Source organism: Eleutherodactylus coqui, chromosome 4, assembly GCF_035609145.1.
Source record: "Eleutherodactylus coqui strain aEleCoq1 chromosome 4, aEleCoq1.hap1, whole genome shotgun sequence".
Lineage (NCBI taxonomy): Eukaryota > Metazoa > Chordata > Amphibia > Anura > Eleutherodactylidae > Eleutherodactylus > Eleutherodactylus coqui.
Window position 1 is genome coordinate 273,243,719 of NC_089840.1, and position 23,712 is coordinate 273,267,430.

The 23,712-nt window shown below is 41.9% G+C and overlaps 1 protein-coding gene across 1 annotated transcript in view; it reads left to right on the plus strand.

Annotated features, from left to right (window-relative positions):
* LOC136624371 (zinc finger protein 850-like) overlaps positions 1-23,712 on the plus strand; it is an 83,039-nt gene that overhangs the window by 13,787 nt on the left and 45,540 nt on the right. The window contains exons 2-3 of the mRNA XM_066598339.1: positions 3,183-4,151; positions 17,440-18,272. Coding sequence (XP_066454436.1) covers positions 3,183-4,151; positions 17,440-18,272 — 1,802 coding nt within the window. The remainder of the gene's footprint in view (positions 1-3,182; positions 4,152-17,439; positions 18,273-23,712) is intronic.

Sequence of the window (23,712 nt, forward strand, 5' to 3'; positions counted from 1 at the left end):
AAAAGGAAGCCTTATCAGGGAGCGACAAAAAACCTAAACTTTAGTAAAGCAAAATTTGATTAGCTCAGAACTAATTACCTCATGTAAGCAGTTCATACTCTTTAAAAATAAAATGTCTATGAAGGGGGAGGGATGTTTACGCCCTGGGGCCGGACCTGATGTATTATGGGCTATTTAAGAGCGGACAACCAGCTTTGCAGACATATGGACACCACTCGACAATCAGGGCTGGCGGTCTTGCTCCTATTTCTTTTATTTATCATTTATTTTTGATTTTCTTTTTTTGCTACAATGGGACACAGGTTGGGGTATTGTCCTTTACATGTTAAATCAAAATAGGAGGGGATTGATCGTCCCTTGCTAGTACTTAGCAGCTGGAGGCAGTCTGGTTGTCACAGAGGGCTAAAAAGAAGACTAGACATATGGGGAAACATTAGCTGCAATCTCTGCTTTGTAGGGGTTATCTAGCCACTAGTTACCTATAGATAGCGTGGTAGCACATACTTTACGCCTATCTGGGTTTGCTGCCACTTCTTGGTAGCTATGTGATAGCTTTGAGTTTTTTTCCATCAAAAACCTATTTGGGGCTTATATTAGCTATATGAGTAAGCAACCAAACAGGGGATGGCATTGGTGCCGTATGTACTTATCAGATATTGGCACGTATAGATCACCCTGGCATATAGTGGACTAGTGTACCTTTGCGATTGAGTAGGGGACTCCTCCAATGTTAAAGAGAATAAATATCAGATGCTGGCATGTGTGTATCCTTCCTCAATAAAGTGGAACACTAACCTCCTACTTAATATATTCAGATTCCATTGAAGGAAGAATAAGTCCGCAATTAGCTAACCTGGTGTAATTACCACTAAATATTAAACCTATTCGTCGGTTTGACAGTATTGACTGTTCATCAAACTTGCACAATGCAGTGTCCCTTAGCACGTGTTGTGTATTAAAGGTATAGGGACCAAATCGGCCTCTTCCTTCTTAATTCTCTGTAACCTGACCACCCAGTTCCTGAAGAGTTGCTAGGCCCAACTGAAATGCATTGAACCAAATGAACTAAATTAGCTGTATTGAACATACGAATAGTGGTGTGCAATGATACAGAATGGGACTTATATGCATCAGGTTGTTTGTGTTTTGCTCTATCCTTATGATATATAAGCCTACCTTTAAAGGCTACAAGCCTCTGTATGGGTATCTTCGTATATTGGGAGACCATGTACAGTAGGGCTATTACTAGAGATGAGCGAACGTACTCGGATAAGCACTACTCGTCCGAGTAATGTGCTTTATCCGAGTATCGCTGTGCTCGGGGCTAAAGATTCGGGACGCTCCGCTGCTGACAGGTGAGTTGCGGCGGGGAGCAGGGGAGAGCGGGCGGGAGAGAAGGAGAGAAAGATCTCCCCTCCGTTCCTCCCGGCTCTCCCCTGCAGCTCCCCGCTCCGCGGCGCTCCCCGAATCTTTCAAGACGAGTACAGCGATACTCGGATAAAGCACATTACTCGGACGAGTAGTGCTTATCCGAGTACGTTCGCTCATCTCTAGCTATTACCTAATTATCCAGTGATTATTGTGAACATGTAATAAGGGAGTCCATACATTATTTAGTGGGATACCCTTAGTATCACACAGCTGGGTCAGGTCTTTATACGTGTTTGTCCTGCCTTATTAGTCCTTTGTCCTTGGACTTTTTAACTATTTAATAGTAAAGAATTAATAATTTTAGGGTTCTTTTCTGTGAATGCACTAAGTGATATAAGTTCCCACTGCCTTGGTGAATTAAAAATAAAAGAAATACAAGTAGAAGGAAACTAATGTGGCTGACAAGACTATAAGGGGGCAATAAGTGAAAAAAAGTGTTTAAATTATTAAAACAAGAAGGCAGCGAAGCAGCACTAAAAACATACAGGGAAAAACAATGTATGTAAGGAAAATATCAAAACTGCCAAAAAGGAGGCAGAAAGACTGATTGCCAAAGAGAGCAAAAATAACCCTAAACTATTTTTCAGTTATATGAATGGTAAAAGGATTTGCACTGAGAGCACTGGCTCTTTAACAAATAATGCAGGAGAAACCATAGAGGATGATGGGGAAGGGCAAGGCAAATCAATTAAATAGTTATTTTTTTCTCAAGTGTATTCACGAAGGAAAAAGAAATGTCACATGCGATGCAGGAGGATAAAATGAACCCCCTGCTAAATATCACCTGCCTAACTCAGGAAGAAGTGCAGAGCTGGCTAAAAAAAGATTAAAATCGACAAATTGCCGGGAAAACACACAATGGTTCTCAGGAAACTAAGTGACGTTATAGATAGACTGCTGTTTCTTATATTTAGGGACTCTATGGTGACCAGGGTTGTGCCACTGGATTGGGATATTGCTAATGTGGTTCCAATATACAAAAAGGGGTCTAAAAGAGAGCCTGGTAACTACAGACCGGTAAGTCTCACTTCAAAAATTGGAAAAATATTTGAGGGCTTTCTGAGAGATGTAATACCTCAAGGAAAACAGCTGTATAACTCCTTATCAGCATAGGTTCATGAGGGGTCTGTCATGTCATACCAACTTGATCAGCTTCTACAATGAAGTAAGTTCTAGGGTGGACCTGGGAGAGTCTGTTGATCTCATATATCTGGAGTTTTCTAAAGCATTTGACATTGTGACGCATAATCGTTTAATATGTAAAATGAGACAGCTTGGATTGGGCGGAAATATGTGTATCTGGGTAAAGAACTGGCTCAGAGATATAAAACAGATTATACAAGATAATTATTGCAACAGAGGACAATATACGACTGCAAATGGCCTAAATAAGCTGGGGGCTTGGGTAGAAAAATGGCAAATGAAGTTAATGGTTTATTCATGGTTATATCGATGAGTCTCCTGTCAGGCAAGTCAGAGATGCTAGAAGCACCCTTGGGGCACTTGACTAATTTCAAGAAGCTTTTACCTCCTTTTTTTTTCTTTTTCTTTTTGGGCAGTATATGTCAGGGTGGCGAGTGCTTCCCCACCCCCTTAAATACTGAAAGCAGCTGCTCATAAATTGCATAAGTGGTGCTGCCATTTGCAGATACTGTGGCACAGACAGGACACAGCCTGAGTATACGGCTGTGTTAATGGGCCCTTCAGGTTGTACTATTCAAAAACAATTAAATCTGGTTTATTTTTGGCAGATAATGGCACCTGGAGTCCAGAGGGACATCTGATATCATCAGATTTTAAAGTGGAAGATCATGATATCATACAATATACATATGAAGAACCTGCTATGATTCCAGATATACCCTCAGATATTTACAGCACAGATCTGTGGTCTGATTCTCCATCATTTTCTGATTCATCACAGACTGCTAACCCACATTGGATTTACAGAAGGGATGTTGAACATCAAAGAGTTCACACAGGGCAGAAGCCATATTCATGTTCTGAATGTGGGAAATGTTTTAAACACAACTCAGAGCTTGTTAAACATCACAGAATTCACACGGGAGAGAAACCAGTTTCATGTTCAGAATGTGGGAAAGGTTTTTACCATAATTCAGATCTTGTAAAGCATCATAGAATTCACACAGGGGAGAAGCCATTTTCATGTCCAGAATGTGGGAAATGTTTTAATTGTAAACAAAATCTTCAAAGACATCAGAGAACTCACACAGGCGAGAAGCCATTTTTATGTTCAGAGTGTGGGAAAGTTTTTTCTCTAAAATCACATCTTGTTAAACATCAGAGAATTCACACAGGGATGAAGCCATATGCATGTGCAGAATGTGGTAAAGGTTGTAACTATGAATCAGATCTTGTTTCACATCAGAGAATTCACACTGGTGAGAAGCCATTTTCGTGTTTAGAATGTGGGAAACGTTATAGTCATAAAGGAGCTCTTGTTACACATCAGAATGTTCACTCAGGTGAGACTCAGTTTTTATGTTCAGAATGTGGGAAAGGTTTTAGCCGAAAAGCAAATCTTGTTATACATCAGAGAATTCACACAGGAGAGAAGCCGTTTTCATGTTCTGAATGTGGGAAAAGCTTTATTTATAAAGGAGATCTGGTTAAACATCAGAGAATTCACACAGGGGAGAAGCCATTTTTATGTGCAGAATGTGGGAAAGGTTTTGGTCATCACGCAGACCTTGTTAAACATCAGAGAATACACACAGGGGAGAAGCCATATCCATGTTCAGAATGTGGGAAATGTTTTAATCAGAAATCAATGCTTGTTAAACATTTGAAAATTCACACAGGGGAGAGGCCATATTCATGTTTAGAATGTGGGAAAGGTTTTATTCAGAAATCAAAACTTGTTCAACATGCAAAGATTCACACAAGAGCAAAGCCATAGTCACGTTCTGGTAAATGTTTGAGCCACAAATGACATCATATTAAACTTCATCAATAAAGAAGCTTTTTTTTTTTTTTTTTTTTTTTTTAACTTGCTTCTTTGACAAATAATACAAGAAAAAAATCCAACATTTTTAACCCTTTCCAATCCAATTTGTATCCTGGTTTTCCTAGGGGGCTTACTCTTTTTTTTGCCGTTATACAACGGGGCTATATGCTGGCCAAAGCCAGTACTGCATGAGGTGACACAGTGGGTAGGCTCCGACAGCAGAGAGGCTGGCAACATACAGAAAGAGAACCCTGACGGATACCTTCCAACATCGGAGCTGTACAGCCTTAAATCATAATGTCTTCAGAGGTCAGACAGTGGATTGGAAAGTGTTAAAGTCAAAGTAAAGGCAAAATGTTGATTAAAGCTGACCCACAATTTCATGTAATTTTTCACAATAAGTTGCTGTGTGTATACATGAAAAATAACACTATTTTTGACCATTATTTGCATTGTATGCGTAACTTTGTACCAGATGTTTTCCTTTGCTGTCTCCATCTCCAATTCTTAATCTTCTGTAAGCTGTTGGATGTAAACCTCAGTAGCTGCTATGATGTTTACATACACTGAATACGTAGGAGAGCAGGATCTCTTCTCTTCTCTGTACAATCTCCCATTCCTTTTTGAACTCTGGTGGGTTTCTGTTAGAAAACCTAGTAAGCCTGAAGGCTTGTGGGTGAAAATATTCTTCAGATGTCATTCATCCAGTTAATTTAACTTTCTTGTCATACGTCCAACATATTTCAGATTACATGTAACACGTCTAATCACATCACGTGTTCATTATCAATCTGGCTTACCGCCTAATATGGCTCTAACAGCATTGGTTTTCCATCTGTACAACTATGGTGAACTAAATGAATATATCACAACTGTTGTCAAATATTTCTTGGAACATAATTTTTTCATATTTGATGAACAATATTATTCGCGGGTGTGTGGCGCGCCAATTCGCACCCAATTTTCACCTTGTCTTGCAAATTCATTTGTTTCATGGTGGGAAGAGAATGCTGATTTTTTAATTAATAATCAGTACCTCTTTCAGAATTTGTTTTCCTTAGAGATGAGCGAGCGTACTCGGAAAAGCACTACTCGCTCGAGTAATTTGCTTTATCCGAGTATCGCTGTGCTCGTCCCTGAAGATTCGGGTGCCGGCACGGAGCGGGGAGCTGCAGGGGAGAGCGGGGAGGAACGGAGGGGAGATCTTTCTCTCCCTCTCTCCCGCCCGCTCCCCGCTGCGACTCACCTGTCAGCCGCAGCGGCACCCGAATCTTCAGGGACGAGCACAGCGATACTCGGATAAAGCCAATTACTTGAGCGAGTAGCGCTTTTCCGAGTACGCTCGCTCATCTCTAGTTTTCCTCTCTTAATGATAATAGCTTGAAATTTACTAGTAATTTTGACAAAAACGTGATTAATTTCCTAGATGTCTCTCTGGGGATGTGACACTGGGGAAATTCATAAGGAAATCGCAGGTGATACTATTCTTCCTGATACTAGTAATCACCCACAACATGCAATTAAAGCTATACCAGTAGGAGAGCTCACAAGAATTAACCCCTTAGTGACGGCCCAATAGTGCTTTTACGTCCTGCGGTTGCAGGATGTGTATGGAGGGAGATAGCACCGCTATCTCCCTCCATACAGTGCGGGCGTCAGCTGTTTATTACAGCTGACACCCGCGGGCAATAGCCGTGATCGGCCGTACGGCCGATTGCGGCTATTAACCCTTTAAATGCTGCTGTCAATTCTGACAGTGGGAATTAAATCCCCCGAACGATGTTCGGGGGTCCTGTACGGCCACCCCGTGGTGAGATCGGGAGGGCATGCAGGTGTCATGGCAGCTGGGGGCCTTCTAAAAGGCCCCAGGGCTGCCTTAGCAGACTGCCTATCAAGCCATCCCCGTGGGGTGGCTTGATAGACTGCCTGTCAAAAAGCAGTATGACGTAATGCTAAAGCATTACGTCATACTGCAGGAGCGATCAAAGCATCGCTGGTTGTGGTCCTCTAGGAGGAATAAAAGAAAGTATAAAAATAATAACAAAAAAGTTTTACTAATTATTTAAAAAAAAGTTATAAAAGTTTAAAAAAAACAAAAAAAAACCTTTTGCCATATTTGCAATAAAAAAATCTAAATATTAAACCAAAAATACATATTTGGTATTGCATCCGTAAAAGTCTGATCTATCAAAGTAGTGCATTATTTACCCCGCACGGTGAACATGGTCGGAAAAAAAAAAATGAAAGAAAAAAAAAGTTATTGTGCTCAGAAAATGGACACAAAAAATAATAAAAAAAAAATACAAGTAGTACAGCAAAAAAAAACTACACAAGTTTGGTATCTTAGTAATCATACTGACCCATAGAATAAAAATATCAGGTCGTTTTTGTTGCAGTTTGTGCGTCGTAGAAACAAGACGCACCGAAAGATCATGGAATGTCGTTTTTTTTCCATTTCTCTCCACTTAGAATTTTTTAAAGTTTTTCAGTACATTATATGGTATAATAAATAGTACCATTGAAAACTACAACTATTCCCGCAAAAAACAAACCCTCATACAGCGACGTCGACGGATAAATAAAGGAGTTACGATTTTTTTTTAAACTGAGGAGGAAAAAACGAAAATGCAAAAAAGCTCCGTCACTAAGGGGTTAAACATGCATTTACATATGAAACATTTCTTATATGAAACCTAGAAGAGTGCTTTTACATCTGCACTGGGGATTCCGCTTTCCTGCTTCGTTCGGGAGTCCCCACAGCCGGACAGTTCCCCATTCAGGATTCAGATGCGTCATGGAAAACCTAGAATTTGATGAAAGTCATGGAATTTTCTGATTTTGGCAAAAAAAAGCAATTTAGCAGCAGAAATAGGTGCAAAAAGTGATAGTTCGATTTATTCTCCCACAACAAGAAAAATGCAGCTATGTTTCAACCAGTGTGGTCTTTGTCAAGCTTAGTGGCCAATACACATAGTGCAATATAAATGGCCAAACACTTAATTGAAACACCAATCAGATTAAAAAACACACTCAATTCCAATCTACACCTAGCACGCGTACCAGGAGTCATGAGTGTCTATGAACATGTTAAAAACATTATACAATAGCATATACCATCCTGCTATGCCATGCGGCGTGCAGTGGCGTCCCATGTATCCAATGCGCTCGCGCGGTGACAAGCACACTGCGCATGCGCAGCAAATTGAACATATCGTGTGTTAATAGCTATAGTAGGTGTCATATACCTTACTGCCCGGGCGCGTGACCACAAGGGGAGGACGCAATATCTCACTGTGCTATACATAACCCAGAGTGTTGAACACAGTATATATGCATTGCACATGCGTGAACTCCGCCATTAGGAATGTATTAGCTCCAAATATTGTCACAGACTATTATAAATGGAGATACACAGTGCCTAATACCCAAACATATTCTAATTGGGGTACGTAGAGCCATCAAAATGTTGTTAAAACCTGAAAAGTAGAACATTCAACAATAATGGGGTATCAGTTCCCTGTATAACACATGTACATGTGTTATGAATGTAAAATGGTCATCTAATTCCTCATGATTCTAAATATTAAGTAGTGATGCCATAACAGCAGGCATAACACATTGCGGCTGTTACATATCCATCAAGGTTAATCAGAAGATCAATCCGAAAACCTATATTATTGAAGACTCTAGCATGCAAGCTAAAGATGATGTTCTAATATATATAATGTCAATAAGGGTACCTCACTGCATGTTGATTCGCACCAGTAGAGACCCCATAGTTCTGTTTGTTAAAATAAAACCGCGATGTTGTATATAGAGAGAGGCTACCTATAACCTAATCCTGACCATTGTCACATATCAGAAGAGCCCATTGACTGGTTCAAATAATGGAATAGAGGTGTAGTCCATCAGAACTAGAGATGAGCGAGCGTACTCGTTTAGGGCGATTTCGCAATCGAGCAGCGCTTTTTTCGAGTGACTACTCGGGCGAAAAGATTCGGGGGTGGCGTGGTGGAGCGGGGGGTAGCAGTGGGGAACAGGGGGGAGCTCTCTCTCCCCCCCCCCCCCACTCCCCTCAGCAACCCCCCACTCACCCCTGGCGCCCCCGAAATCTTTTCGCCCGAGTAGTCAGTTACTCGAAAAAAGCGCTGCTCGGTTGCGAAATCGCCCTAAACGAGTACGTTCGCTCATCTCTAATCAGAACCATATGTGTGTGGTGAACCACCCATTGAACCATGAGAAATAATGACCTATATCTCCTACTTAGATGTGTAACTCCACAGCTATCAAATATGAGGCATATACTGATATTCCAAATGTAAACCTTTTGGTGACAGCGTATCAAGTTCAAAGATCCATTAAGGTTCTTTTTTTCTTCAACTGTAAATTATGGTCACCACCCCTAGGTAATACTGGGACATGGTCTATTACCCTGAATTTTAATTGGCTGATAGCGTTTTTGCATTCTATGAAATGTTTAGATAAAGACAATTCCATGTTCTCATGGTACTCTTATGGTTTACCATGCGTGACCTGACCTCCATAGTGGTCTCACCAACATACCCCAGACCACATGGGCGTGGGATTTAAGTATACAACAAATGTCGAAGCACAAGAGTATCTCTCCCTAATATATTTCTTTCCTCTCAGTGGATGTCTTAAGTTGTCCTCTTTCAGGAGGTTGCCGCAGCATGAACATTTCAAACATGGGAAATTGCCCTTTTCACAGGCACCAAAACAGATTGCGCAAAACCTCTTTCGTTTGAAAATAGAGGACGAACAAGTCTGTCACCAATATTTGAATTTCTTCTATATGCCATCATAGGGGCATTTTTGAATCCAGGCACATCTGTGCAACCATTGGCAAGTAGTGGCCAATATTAGCGGCCACCTTCCAACTGTTACCTCCATAAGTGGAAGCAAAAGGCATTCTACCAGAGTTCTAACATCGCACTTTGGGGACCAATAGATTACTTTGTGAAAAAGACCTAGCTTTAACCATAGCTTCCTCCAACAAGGGTTCAGGGTAACCACTCTTTAGAAATTTATTGCACATTTCTTCAAGTCTCAAGTCAATCTTATCATCATGTGTTACATATTTAACACCTAGTAACTGACTCTATGGTAAGGGAGTGTTTCATTGGAGATGGATGGAAACTATCATACAACAGAAGGCTATTGCGATCTGTTGATTTAACATAAAAAATCAGTTTTTAATTTTAGATTCTCTTTAGTGAGTAAAGCATCCAAAAATTGGACCTTTGTATTAGAATGAGAGTGAATTGCAACTGCGGATAGAGGTTATTCAAGATTTTATGGAACTTGCAGAGCTCTAAATCAGAACCTTCCCACCGCACGAAAATGTCATCTATGTAGCGCCACCAACATTTGATCTTGTTCCAGTATGGAGAGGTATAGACAAAGTTCTCTTCAAATTCTTGCATATATTGGCATAGGTTGGCGATACTTTAGATCCCATTGCCGTACCCTGTCGGAAATGCTCCCCCCAAAGACAAAATAGTTGTTTGAGAGGATTTACTCTAACAGCGACAGGGCAAAGCATCCACAATCAGGGTGCATGTCTGAATCTTCAACATAGCCCTTCACAGCCTCAATCCCCATAGCATGGTTAATTGAGGTGTAGAGTGCAGTAGCATTGAAGGAGGCAAGAATTGTAGAGTTCGTAGATTTTACACAGGAAATCAGTATCTCTAGTGTTTGAGTTTGCTCCCTCTGCGAATTCTCTCAGTATTTTATCCAAGAATTGAGCCACTTTGCTAAATAGGGAACCACATCCTGACACTATAGGTCTACCAGGTGGATTCTGGGGATTTTTGTGTATTTTGGGTAGAATATATAGTGTCGGAGTAATAGTATGTTCAACATCCAAAAATGTCAACAGGCCAATGGCAATAATGCCCTCAATCAAAGCCTCATTGAGCAGGATGCATAGGCGAGATTGGAATTTAGCGGTAGGGTTGATGTTCAATCTTTCATACATCTCTATCTCACCCAACTGTTTATAAATCTCACCACTGTATTGTGCAGCTCCCATTATTACAATGGCACCGCCTTTATCGGCAGGTTTGATTACGATCGTTTTATCAGTAGCTAAGGTTTTAGTGCACCGTTCTCAGACCTGTTGGGATTATAATTCAGTTATCTATTTCTACTTAATTCATCAGATTTCATTTTGAAAATGTCACTGTGTACCTAACTTGCAAATACCTCAACAAAATGATTATTCGCAGGTGGTTGGAATTGGCTTCTGTTACGCAGTCCAACACTCACCAAGGAAAATCCCTCATGGAGGGTTGGACTGCGCAACAGGAGGAGAACAGAAATGAAGTTCTCCAGTCGTAGCCTTTTTAAAAAAACCTTTGTAGGTCAAGGTCCACTTCAAACCAGTCCGTTTTGGTGTTAGGACAGAATGAAAGACCTTTAGACAATACAGAAATCTCAATGCTAGACAATGGTCTAAATGATATGTTTACCACAATATCAAGGTTTACATCTTCGGTTGATCCAGTGGGGGTAGTCTCTTGATTGAATGTGTCAATACTATGTTCATGTCCTCTCATGTTTCCTGACTCCTCTTCGTTTTCTGTGGAAGGGACCTCTTTCCTTTTCATCCTGCTGTAAGAAGTTTGTCCTAAAAAAGAAGTGCTACTTATAATATCTACTTAACAGAGTCATTGGTTGAGTTAGACCCTGTTGGAGAAAATCCAAAACCTGCCCTTGGTCTGGGTGGTTTTCTCCTGGGACATCGTCTATTAGGTACAGAGTCATAGAAATCACTTGGTTTAGATATAGAGGTATGCCAATTGTACACTTGACCATGGTGGTAATCCTCTACGTCCATGAACCATTTTGATCTTTTCACATTCTCCAATTCATTCTTATGTCGAGTCAGGTTTGTAGTCGTCTTTTCTCGCTATAAGTCCTAATCTTACTGTGACAGATCAAAATGAATTTTCTGATTTGTCATAGAGTTTTTTCTCAGTCTTGTTAAGAGTCGAATTGGTGCTTTTTTTTACCCGTATCCCTGAGAGATTACTTTTCTTGTATTAAAGTTAATTGACGGCAGTTCATGAGCTAAAGATGGGAGGATGGTTGGGTGATCGATAGAATCAAAAAGCTAGTTTGTCAAAATATTCCAAGCCATTTTCTATCGGAGAGTAAAGTCTGTTAAAAAAAACAACTTTTGACAAACTCGCTTACTTTAATTCGGTTGTAGTGCTGGTATAGCTTCTGTAATGTTTAGGTTAAGTACTAGCAGAATAATAGTTCACTTAAGCATTACAGATTTTTTTACCTTTTTAGTTGTCTTTTAAAATCATTATATTCATGCTTAAATAAAGTATGGGAACGGGTTCCTCATTTTGTATCGGACATTTCGATATATAATATAGTTTTGTATTACAGGGCACACACAGAAACTGTTTTGGTTGGCGTCGGCGGTCGGTCATTTTCTTTCTTATGTTTATACTTTTAGTTTATTCTGTAATTTTTTCTGTTGCTTATTTTTGTAACTTTTTATCATCTATGACCCTCATGATGTCTTATAAGACCTCTGGTGGTCATTCACATTGTTTTTTGCGAGTTTTTTATTGCACACTTTTCCACTGTAGCTGGGGCATCCGAAGGAGTAGCATCCATAGGAGCCCCAGTTATAGGGAAAACATCTACCCTAGAGTGACATCAGTCACTAATCGTGCTGATCAGGATCTGCTAGGACCCTGCAGCTCTGCTGTGACGGGGGGCACCCGATGGTCACATGATCACTGAATCGCGTAGTGGAAGAAACACTTTCACTTCTTAGTATATAGCACTCATTGAACGCCATGTACCTAGGAAAGGAGAAGGTAGAAGAGGTTAAAAAGTGCTTCTCCTTTTTCCTCTAGGTTCTCAGCTGTGACTAACAGCTGACAATCTGACCTGCTCCTGCTTGATTGCAGGCAGCAAGGCTTTAATCCCACATTTTAATTTTGCTATTGCGTGGGATTAAAGCCCAGGACCAAGCGCCAAAAATTTACAGTGCTTGGTCCGTAAGGGGTTAACTGTGATAGTAAACATGTAATGTATGTGACTGAATGTGTTGCATGTAATCTGAAATATGTCGGATGTATGACAAGAAAGTTAAGCTGCAGAATTTCAGAATATGCAGATATAAATAGTTTGGGAGATTAGAAACCTATCTGGAGCAGCAAAACACGTTTTGAATGCTCATAATTGCATTCTGATCTCGTACAAATAGTGAGGCATTGAAAGGGTCATTATAACTCTGAGGGCAGAAGAGAAGCAAAAGTGGCTTCGGAATTTTAAATGGCGATCCCAATATCCATTTGGATTAAATTAGAAGACCGGTTTGCTATACATATTATGTCAATTATGGGGAATGAGAAAAAGTTTATGATGGATGCTAATATAGCCGTAATGTCACATGACTGTCTTTCCGGTTTCTGAGTGGTTGAGATAGCTTTTAACCCCTTAGGCCGGCTGCACACGAGCGTGACGGGCTCCGCCGCGGAATATTCCGCGGCGAAGCCCGTCACGGCACCCCCCAGAGACCCCATACTTACCAGCGGATCCGTCGTTCTGGGTCCCGCATGACGCTCCCCCGCCCACCGCTGCCGCGTCATATGACACGCCGGCCGCGTCACATGACACGCCCACCGCGTCATATGACGCGGCGGCGGTAGGTGGGGAAGCGTTTTCACGCTGTCTTCCGCTGTGCTACAGCGGGAGATAGCGTGAATGGACGGCTTCCATTGACTGCAATGGAAGCCGTCTGCACGTACACTCGCGGCAAATAGAGCTTGCCGCGGGTGAGGACGGGAGATTTCACGGTGCGGAATTCAGCACTGTGTGCCCTGAGCTATTAGGTTCAATATAACCTAATAGCTGCCGGGAACGCAGCGGATTTTCACCGCGAATTACGTGGCGGAAATCCGTTCGTGGGAAGGAGGCCTTAGTGATGAAGCCAAATTTTGGAAATCTGACATGCGTCGTTCAACATAGCATAACTCTGTAAAGGTTTTGCATATCCAAGTGATTCTGACATTGTTTTTTGACCACATATTACTTCATTTTGGTTGTAGAAATAGACCGATATAATTTGTGTATATTTATTAAAAGTACCAATATTGGAAGAATTTTGAAAAAATTGTCATTTTTTTTTCACATTTTCAACTGTAATATCTCAAATATGTCCAAACATACTGTACAAATTTTTGATAAGATATATATTTCCATCTGTTTACTTTATTCTGAATGCACATTTAAAAAACTTTTCTGTTTTTTTAACCATTTAGTTGACTTACAAATTTAACATTACTTTTCAGCATTTTGAGGAACACTTTGTTTTCCTGCACCAAGCCAAGTTTGCAAAGGCTCATGAGTGTCAGAATAATACCGTAGATACCCCCCCAAATAACCCTATTTTAAAAACTACACCCCTTTATGTATCCACTGAGGGGGGTCAGGAGTATTTTGACCCCACAGTTTTTTTTCAGGAATTAATTCAATTTAGAGAAGAAAAAATAAAATTTCATATTTTTGCAAATATGTCATTTTAAAGACATATTTTTTCATATAGTGCCCATGAAAATAAGGATTGACACACCAAAATGGATACCCCTGTTTCTTCCGTGTTCATAAATATACCCATTGTGGCCCTAATCTTATGTCTGGATGCACAACGGGGCCCAAAACAAAAGGAGTAGTCGGTGGCTTTCAGAACATAAATTTTGCTTGAAGGCGTTTTAGGCCCCATAGCACAATTGTAGAGCTCTTGAGCGGCCAAAACCAAAGAGAACCCCCCACAAATGACCCCATTTTGAAAACTAGACCCCTTAACGAATTCATCTAGGGGTGTACTGCATATTTTGACCCCACAGTATTTGAATAAATCTAAGCAAAGCAGAAGGAAAAAATTACGATTTTCATTTTTTTGGCAATTTTGTCAATTTAAAAACAGTTTTTTTTGTACAGTGTACATAGGAATGAAGACCTTCACCTCAAAATGGATCCCCCCGTTTGTCCCGTGTTCAAAAACATACCCCTTGTGTCTCTTATCTACTTAAAGGACACATGGCAAGGCCTGTAATGGAGGGAACACCCATTGGATTGCAGGGCACAACTGAATAAATTCCAGGCCCCATTGCTCATTTGTACGGAATAAAAATTGACTCCTTTTAATTACCCCCCCCCCCCTCCGCGCCTTTTTCGGCGTTCCCCAAATCTTAGATAAAAGTAATAATGTGAACTGTGTAGTATTTCCGAAGACAGGGGTAATTACGGAGGCTGGTTGGGATGGGTACATGGGGCAATAAAACAGTGTATACCTCCTCTCATGCTTTTTGGGGGGTATTTCGTGACCTCAGTAGCGGGTATGGGGTGTAAAAAGTGGCGTTTCGTGTGTTTTCGTAAGCTTGCGGAGGTGCAGCAGTCTCACACAGAAGACGCTCAACAAGCTGCTCCTGGAACTGCAGGAAGGCGAGCGTTCCCGGGGCTTCTTGTAAATTACGTATTACAGGTAGCGGTCTGAATAACGCCAGGCTCACGCAGCCGTAGGTGGAATCTGCTTGCGGAGGCCCCCAGCGGATCCCAGCTGTGAGCCCGGATGTGACCCTGCGTACGGCCGTGTAATGTACTGCGCATAACTGCCTACTCACACAGGCGGTCATGCGCAGTACATTTTTTTTTGTTTGTATTTCTCGCACCGTCGCTTAGCGATGACGCGCGTACCCGCAGCCCGTACACAATGTAGTTACATATGGGCTGCGGGTATATCCGCGACCATGGAGCACAATGGGCTCTGTGTTGTGGATATCCACGGTAAAATAGAACCTGCTGCGTTCTCTTTTCTGCGAGTGGATTACGCAATTCCGACCCGCTAATGTGAGCGGAATTGTGTAATCCAATGCGATTGATCTGTGTATTACCGCGGATCAGACAGATGTGGAATCCGTAATTCCTATCCGGTCGTGTGAGACCGGCCAAAGGTAGATCGCTACCTTTTTATCACGTGACCGGCGACCGCTCAACAAGGTCACTGCTCCAGGCTCTCGGCGACCATTGGTCGCTGGGAGCAAGGAGATTTTAAATTTCCTGGGCTCCCCGCCTCCTGCGCATGTGTCCGGTGTTTTGCCGGCGGTCGCATGTGCAGAATCCGGGAAAGTTCACGGAGGAAGATCGGTCGGGGCGCAAATACGGAGGCCTCCGGTAAAAAGTTTCATTTCATCTCCCCGATCACATCGGTGAGGGGAGATGAAGCTTCACCTTTTTTTTACTTTTACGTGATCGCCATTATCCATTGGATAACGGTGAACACGTGATCAGGAACCGCTCACCGCGGCCCCTCATGAAATCTCCAGGCTCTCGGCTAAGTTTTGTAGCCAAGAGCAGGGAGATTTTAAATTACCCTGGCAATCCACGGCTTTTGCGCATGCTCCTGCCATTTTGGCGACGGGCGCGTGCGCAGAAGCTGAGGTAAGTTTCGTGGATAAATCCGCGGGCCTTAGGTACGTCATTTCATCCTCCCTCACGGTTATGATCCATGGGGGGAGATGAAACGTAAGCTTTTTAAACTTTTTTTTTACTTTTACTTTTACTTTTTACACTTTTTTTTTAACTTAAAATGATCACTGTTATCCATAGGATAACAGTGATCATGTCCCTGGTGACATCCCCCTGCTCCTGGCTACTAATAGCAGCCAGGAGCAGAGGGATTTTAAATTTCCCGGGGCTCGAGCCCCTCTGTGCACGCGCCCGATGATTGACATCGGGCGCTCATGCGCAGACGGGGACTTCGGGTCCCGGAACACCGGGGACATTGGCGGACCTGAGGTGAGTATTTTTACCTCCCCTCATGAATCGGATCCATGAGGGGAGGTGAAACTTGTACTTTTTTAAACTTTTTTTTTAACTTTTTCGCGATCGCCGCTATCCACTGGATCCGATTCATCAGGGCAGCTGAATATCTAACTTTTTTCAAAGTTTTATTTACTTTATTGCGATCGGCGCTATCCATTTGATAGCGCCGATCGCAATGCTGGGGGAAACTGCCCGCAACCCAGGATGACAGCTCCATGTTGACGGCTACCCGCGGGCACCGACAGCATGGAGCTGTCACGTCCTCAAACAAGTGGGCATTAATCCTAAGAGTACGCATGTTTCTACGTCCTCTAGGATTAAAGCCCACTTAGTGAGGACGTAGAATCCCGATGGGGTCGTCACCAAGGGGTTAATGCTTCAGATTTTCATTGTTAGGATACTACGGCTAAGAGCAATAACTGTGGAAATGTGTACATCTTACAGTATTTAGGTGACTTGAGTTACATAAGTGTGGGTACCTCCACAGTATATTTGGAAGAGGGTTTTAGATAGTCTACCTTAAAAGTGAAGCTAACTTTGCTTGTTACATTTAGTATACTATTGGCCTTTTTAAATTACAGGGTGGCACCATTAGGTGTCATGCACACAGCGGGTCCCCATATATACACATTTGTGTTCTATTCATCGTCTACTTAGATTGGTGCAATTGAATCTTCTCTCAGACAAGCCAGAGATGCTAGAAGCTCCCTTGAGACAGTTGGCTAATTTCAAGAAGCTTTTATCCCTTTCTTCTTTTTTACGGCAGCATATATCAGGGTGGCAGGTGCTATTTGCCCTCATATACTTCAAAAAGCTGTTCATAAATTGCAAAGGGGGTGCTGACATTTGCAGGTACTGCGGCATGGACAGGACACTGCTTATATACGGCTGTGTGAATGGGCCCTTCAGGTTGTAATATTCAAAAACAATGAAATCTGTTTTATTTTTGGCAGATAATGGCACCTGGAGTCCAGAAGGAAGTCTGATATCAGATTTTAAAGTGGAAGATCATGATATCATACAGTTTACATATGAAGAACCTGCTATGATTCCAGATATACCCTCAGATATTTACAGCACAGACATGTGGTCTGATTCACCATTACTTTCTGATTCATCACAGACTGCAAACTCAAACTGTATTTACAGAAGGGATGTTGAACATCAAAGAGTTCACACTGGGCAGAAGCCATATTCATGTTCTGAATGTGGGAAATGTTTTAACCACAACTCAGATCTTGTTAAGCATCAGAGAATTCACACAGGAGAGAAACCATTTTCATGTTCAGAATGTGGGAAAGGTTTTTATCATAATGCAGATCTTGTTAAGCATCAGAGAATTCACACAGGGGAGAAGCCATTTTCATGCCCAGAATGTGGGAAATGTTTTAACTGTAAACAAAATCTTCAAAGACATCAGAGAATTCACACAGGGGAGAGGCCATTTTTATGTTCAGAGTGTGGGAAAGTTTTTTCTTTGAAATCACATCTTATTAAACATCAGAGGATTCACACGGGGATGAAGCCATATTCATGTGCAGAATGTGGTAAAGGTTGTAACTATGAATCAGATCTTGTTGCACATCAAAGAATTCACACTGGTGAGAAGCCATTTTCATGTTTAGAATGTGGAAAACGTTATATTCATAAAGCAGCTCTTGTTACGCATCAGAGAATTCACTCAAGTGAGACTCCATTTTTATGTTCAGAATGTGGGAAAGGTTTTAGTCGAAAAGCAAATCTTGTTATACATCAGAGAATTCACACAGGGGAGAAGCCGTTTTCATGTTCAGAATGTGGGAAAAGCTTTATTCATAAAGGAGATCTTGCTAAACATCAGAGAATTCACACAGGGGAGAAGCCATTTTTATGTGCAGAATGTGGGAAAGGTTTTGGTCATCATGCAGACCTTGTTAAACATCAGCGAATTCACACAGGGGAGAAACCATACTCATGTTCAGAATGTGGGAAATGTTTTAATCAGAAATCACTGCTTGTTAAACATTTGAAAATTCACACAGGGGAGAGGCCATATTCATGTTTAGAATGTGGGAAAGGTTTTATTCAGAAATCAAAACTTGTTCAACATGCAAAGATTCACACAAGAGTTAAGCAATAGTCATGTTTTGGTAAATCTTTAACCCACAAATCACATCATATTAAACCTCATCAAAAAAGAAAAAATTAAACATTTTTAAAGTCACAGTAATGTCACATGTTGTACCAGCGAAAAAGAAAGTAATTTAGAGCACAAAATGTTGATTAAAGCTGACCCGCAATTCAGCTAATTTTTCACAATAAATTGCTGTGTGTGTGTGTGTACATGAAAAATAACACGATTTCTGACCATTATTTGCATTGTATACGTCACTTTGTACCAGATGTTTCCCTTTGCTGTGCCCATCTCCAATTCTTAATCTTCTGTAAGCTGTTGGATGTAAACCTCAGTAGCTGCTATGATGTCTACATACACTGAATACTTAGGAGAGCAGGATCTCTTCTCTTCTCTGTACAATCTCTCATACCTTTTTGAACTCTGGTGAACTTCTATTATAAAAACTATCTTCAGATTTAATACATCTGGTTAATTTTAGGATGCAGTTCAGATGATGCAAAAATCACAACTTTAAAAGATGCTAAGTATTTAGCAAAGCACAAAAATCTAAATACTGAAAAAATAATTATTTACAATAAAATAAAAAAGACCTGAGTAATTGAGCACTACTGAAAGTTCAATTGCATAGAGTACTTGATTTCTTACAAACCAGTCCAAAATTTCAGTGCATCCAAGAACAGAGCTGTGTGTCTGTCCTGGTGTTTGACAAAAATAGACCTTTAGGCAAAGGACACATCTAGAGATACCTGCCCGCTCGAGAGAAAAGGTTCGGGTGCCGGCGCGGGGGAGCGGCAAGTTGCGGCAGCTAGCGGGGGGGAGAGAGGGAGAGATCTCCCCTCCATTCCTCCCCGCTCTCCCCCGCAGCTCCCTGACTGCCGCCGGCAGCCGAACCTTTTCTCTCGAGCGGGCAGGTACTCGCTAAGGGCAGTGCTCGCTCAAACAATTGCCCTTAGCGAGTATGCTTTCTCATCACTAGACACATCCCGAAATATCCATGTGCCCAACTAGTCTAAACCAGTTGGGACATATGCTATTAGAGAGTAACATAGTGTGTAAGGCTGAAAAAAAGACACCTGTCCATCTAGTTCAGCTTGTTACCCTTCCCCCCAAATGTTGATCCAGATCCTTGGAAAACAGTTTGTTACCGTGACCGCATGGTGAACTGGTTCAAAGATCTATGGAATTCTCTTCATCTTGGACGCTCAGCTTTCCAAAGATATCTCTATAGAAAAGAAGAGTTTAGCAAGAGTTGTTAATAAACAGAAAATTATTTTACAATCTCACTGAGCTGGTGGGTGTATATGCCTGAGGAAGGACCCGTCAGGCGTATATATCTTAATACAAGAGTATTAAAACCTTGTTTGCCACACCCATTGATTATTATTAGTGGAATGTACAGTGAAGCTTGAAAGTTTATGACCCCTTCAGAATTTTCCATGTCCTAAATGACTTGGTAATTTATTTATTGAGGGAAATGGTCCAATATTTCATGTCTGTGAGTGCTAAAAATATGTGAACTCCTTGTGCAGCAATAGCTGTATGTAAACGTTTCTAGTAATTATTGATTTGTCTTGCATATGGGCTTGGAGGAATTTTAGCCAATTCTTCCTTACAAAACAGCTTCACCTCTGTTATTGATTTAAAGTGGAGTATAGGAGTGAAATTATCCCCGGTTGCGGAGGGGACCATAAGCATAGTCTCTCAAAGGTAGTGGGTGCCATAGACAAGGATGGTCTAGGGAGTTTAGAACGAATAAAACTACTGACTTGATCCAGAGATGGTTAGGGACTAAATATTTTTCTGAGATTTATGATGGGGTGAGGGGTCTGTTAGGTGGAAAGAATTGATGCATTAGAGTCAAGCCCGCCCCCACGCAGGCCGCCCTCCTGGGTGATTGGTGGGAATGCTTGGTTAGGGATAACTGGCAGTGTTGGTGGAAGATCCGACATCAGGAGATACCTAAAGCTATTTTTCCTCCAAATTAGAAAAACATTGTAGGTCAGGGGTGAGCTTCCCTGTAAGGCATGGGGCTTAACTGAACTGTCCCAGAAAAGAAGCCCCCAAATCCAGTGATGATGCAAGGTAAGCTTCTAAGTCCACCGATAGGGGAGCATTATTCCCTGCGAAAATGGAAGGAAGCTGGGACATCTGCGCGGCGTCATAGTACTTATGTATATTTGGGATCAAGAGTCCTCCCAGCCTCCTCTCTTAGTGCATTATTTTTTGTTTTATGCGGGGCCTTTTATCCTTCCAGATAAATTGGAAGATTGCTTTCTGCGTTTCTGTCATGTCCGTGGCAGAAATGGGGATAGGGAGACACCAAAACAAATAGAGCAACCGCGGCAATATAGTCATTTTGACTGAATTAAGGCGCGCTATCCAGGAAAGTGAGCGTTGGTTCCACCTGTTTAGTTCATTCTTGAGTTTGGTAAATGGGGGCGGATAATTTCACTTGTATAGGGTGTTTAGGGAGGTGGTGATCTTGATGCCAAGTTAGGCGATATAGTGCTGAGGCGATTGAAACCTAAAGTTAAGTTCAATTAATTTCCGCATGCTTGGGGAAATATTAATGTAAAGAGTCTCTGTTTTGTCCATATTTACTTGCAGACCCGAAACTTCGGCAAAAGCGTCTAGCATGGCCATGAGGTTTGGCAGGGATGTGAGCGGTCTAGTAAGGGTGGGGAAAATGTTGTTTGCAAAAAAATTGACCTTGTATTCTTTCCCGTCTTGCACTACACCTGCCACGTTGGGGTTATTTCTAATTAGATGGGCCAATGGCTCTATCGCTAAGGCAAACAGGGCTGGGGATAGAGGACAGCATTGCCGCATGCCTATCTGAATTGAGATTACACTTGGGCTGGAGCTGGGAAGTTTCAAGATTGCAGAGGGGTTGGAATATAATGCCCCAAGGGCTGTTACAAAAGGACCATGGAGACCCCTTTTTTCAAGGACCGCAAAAAGAAATTCCCAGGAAAGGCTATCGAAGGCCTTTTTAATGTCTAAGGGCTGGGCGCATACAGATAGAATTGCTGTAATTTTTACTTTCAGCCACTAGGTGGTGCTAGAGTTCTGAATAAGGGAAGTTAATGTGAAAATTGCATGTAGCAGAGCCAAAAATGTTGAATAGGTCAGGAAAGGTCTGAAGTGGCACTGGACACTATTTTAGGTCCTTTTATTCAGCATATGTCTTGCTTTATTAGATGTAGGGTGCAGACTTCTACTGGTGCATGTGCTGCAAAACTGTGCAGAATGGCCACAGCATAGAAGCCCTGACCTGCAGGCTGTGAGTGTGCAGAGCCTCTCCCTTCACAAGCTGGTGGCTCTGCTTTCTCAGGGCTCCAGAGGTGTCTTCAGGTCCAGGCTTGAAGGGGCTAACCAATGGAACCTCCAGTCCACCCCACACCAAGCTGGGTCAGATGAAGAGAAGCCCTGCTGAGCGTCTCTCCCCGCCATCCGAGATGACCAAAATGGCGGCTGTTGCAGTGTAGGGACCCTCCGCTGGAGCCCAGGAGTGTACTCAGCGGGTGTCAGAGTCTTTGACCGCACACTCCGACTCCCCGGCGGCAAGTGGTAGTACCGCAGGTCCTCTAGCCCTGACAGGGAACCCGGGGGCTGGGAGTTGAGCTCAGTCGGGACCAGCGCCTAAGGAGAGCCCGCGGTTTCAGGTGGTGAATAGGCCACGGCATTGCGGGACTGGCTCGAGCCACCAGGAGGCACCAGTCACGTACCAATCCCTACCAGGAGCACTGGGCAGTCACAGAGATTAAGCAAGGAGCTCCTCACACCACTGATAAGGAGGTTAATAGCAGGCTTTCCCGGGAGCCGAGCTACCATGTGTCCAACTTCTTCAAGCGCCAGGCCACGCCCCCCACCTTACCACTTTTTAAATGCCTAACAGCTCCTTAACCCCTTAGTGACCAAGCCTGTTTACGCCTTAATGACCAGGCCAAATTTTGCAAATCTGACACGTGTCACTTTAGCATGGAAAAAGACCAGAAAGGTTTTGCATATCCAAGCGATTCTGACATTGTTTTATCGCCACATGTTGTACTTCATTTAGGTGAAAAAAAAAGACCGATAGAATTTGTGTTTATTTATTAAAAGCGCCAAAATTGGGAAAATTTTGAAAAAATCGTAATTTTTTCACATTTCCAACTGCAATATCTCAAATATGTGCAACCATAATATAGAAATTTTTGCTAAGATTTATATTTCCATCCGTTTACTTTATTTTGGGCGCACATTGGAAAAACTTTCGTTTTTTTTAACCATTTAGGAGACGTACAAATGTAACATTACTTTTCAGCATTTTGAGGAACACTTTGTTTTCCTACACCAATCCAAGATTGGAAAGGCTCATAGGAGTCAAAATGATAGATACCCCCACAAGTGACCCCATTTTAAAAACTGCACCCTTTAACGTATTCACTGAGGGGTGTCATGAGTATTTTAACCCCACAGTTTTTTTTCAGGAGTCAATGCAATTTAGAAGAGAAAAACAAAAATTTCATATTTTTGCAAATATGTCATTTTAAAGACAGGACTTTTTTCTATAGTACACATGAAAATTAGGATTTGCACCCCAGAATGGATACCCCTGTTTGTCCCGTGCTCAGAAACATACCCATTGTGGCCCTAATCTTACGTTTGGATGCACAATGGGGCCCAAAATGAAAGGAGCAATCGGTGGCTTTCGGAACAGAAATTTTGCTTGAAGGAGATTTAGGCCCCATTGCCAACTTGTAGAGCCATTGAGTGACCAAAACTATGGAGAACCCCCACAAGTGACCCCATTTTGAAAAGTAGACCCCTTAACGAATTTATCTAGGGGTAGGATGACTTTTTTGACTTCACAGTTTTTGAATGAATCTAAGCCAAGCCGAAGGAAAAAAATTACAATTTTCATTTTTTTGGTAATTCTGTCATTTTAAAAGCAGTTTTTTTGTACAGCACATATATGAATGAAGACTTGCACCCCAAAATGGATACCCCTGTTTCTCCCGTGCTCAGAAACATACCCATTGTGGCCCTAATCATATGTCTGGATGCACAATGGGGCCCAAAATGAAAGGAGCAACCGGTGGCTTTCGGAACAGAAATTTTGCTTGAAGGAGATTTAGTCCCCATTGCCCACTTGTAGAGCCATTGAGTGACCAAAACGATGGAGAACCCCCACAAGTGACCCCATTTTGAAAAGTAGACCCCTTAACGAATTTATCTAGGGGTAGGATGACTTTTTTGACTTAACAGTTTTTGAATGAATCTAAGCCAAGCCGAAGGGAAAAAAAATACGATTTTCATTTTTTGGTAATTCTGTCAT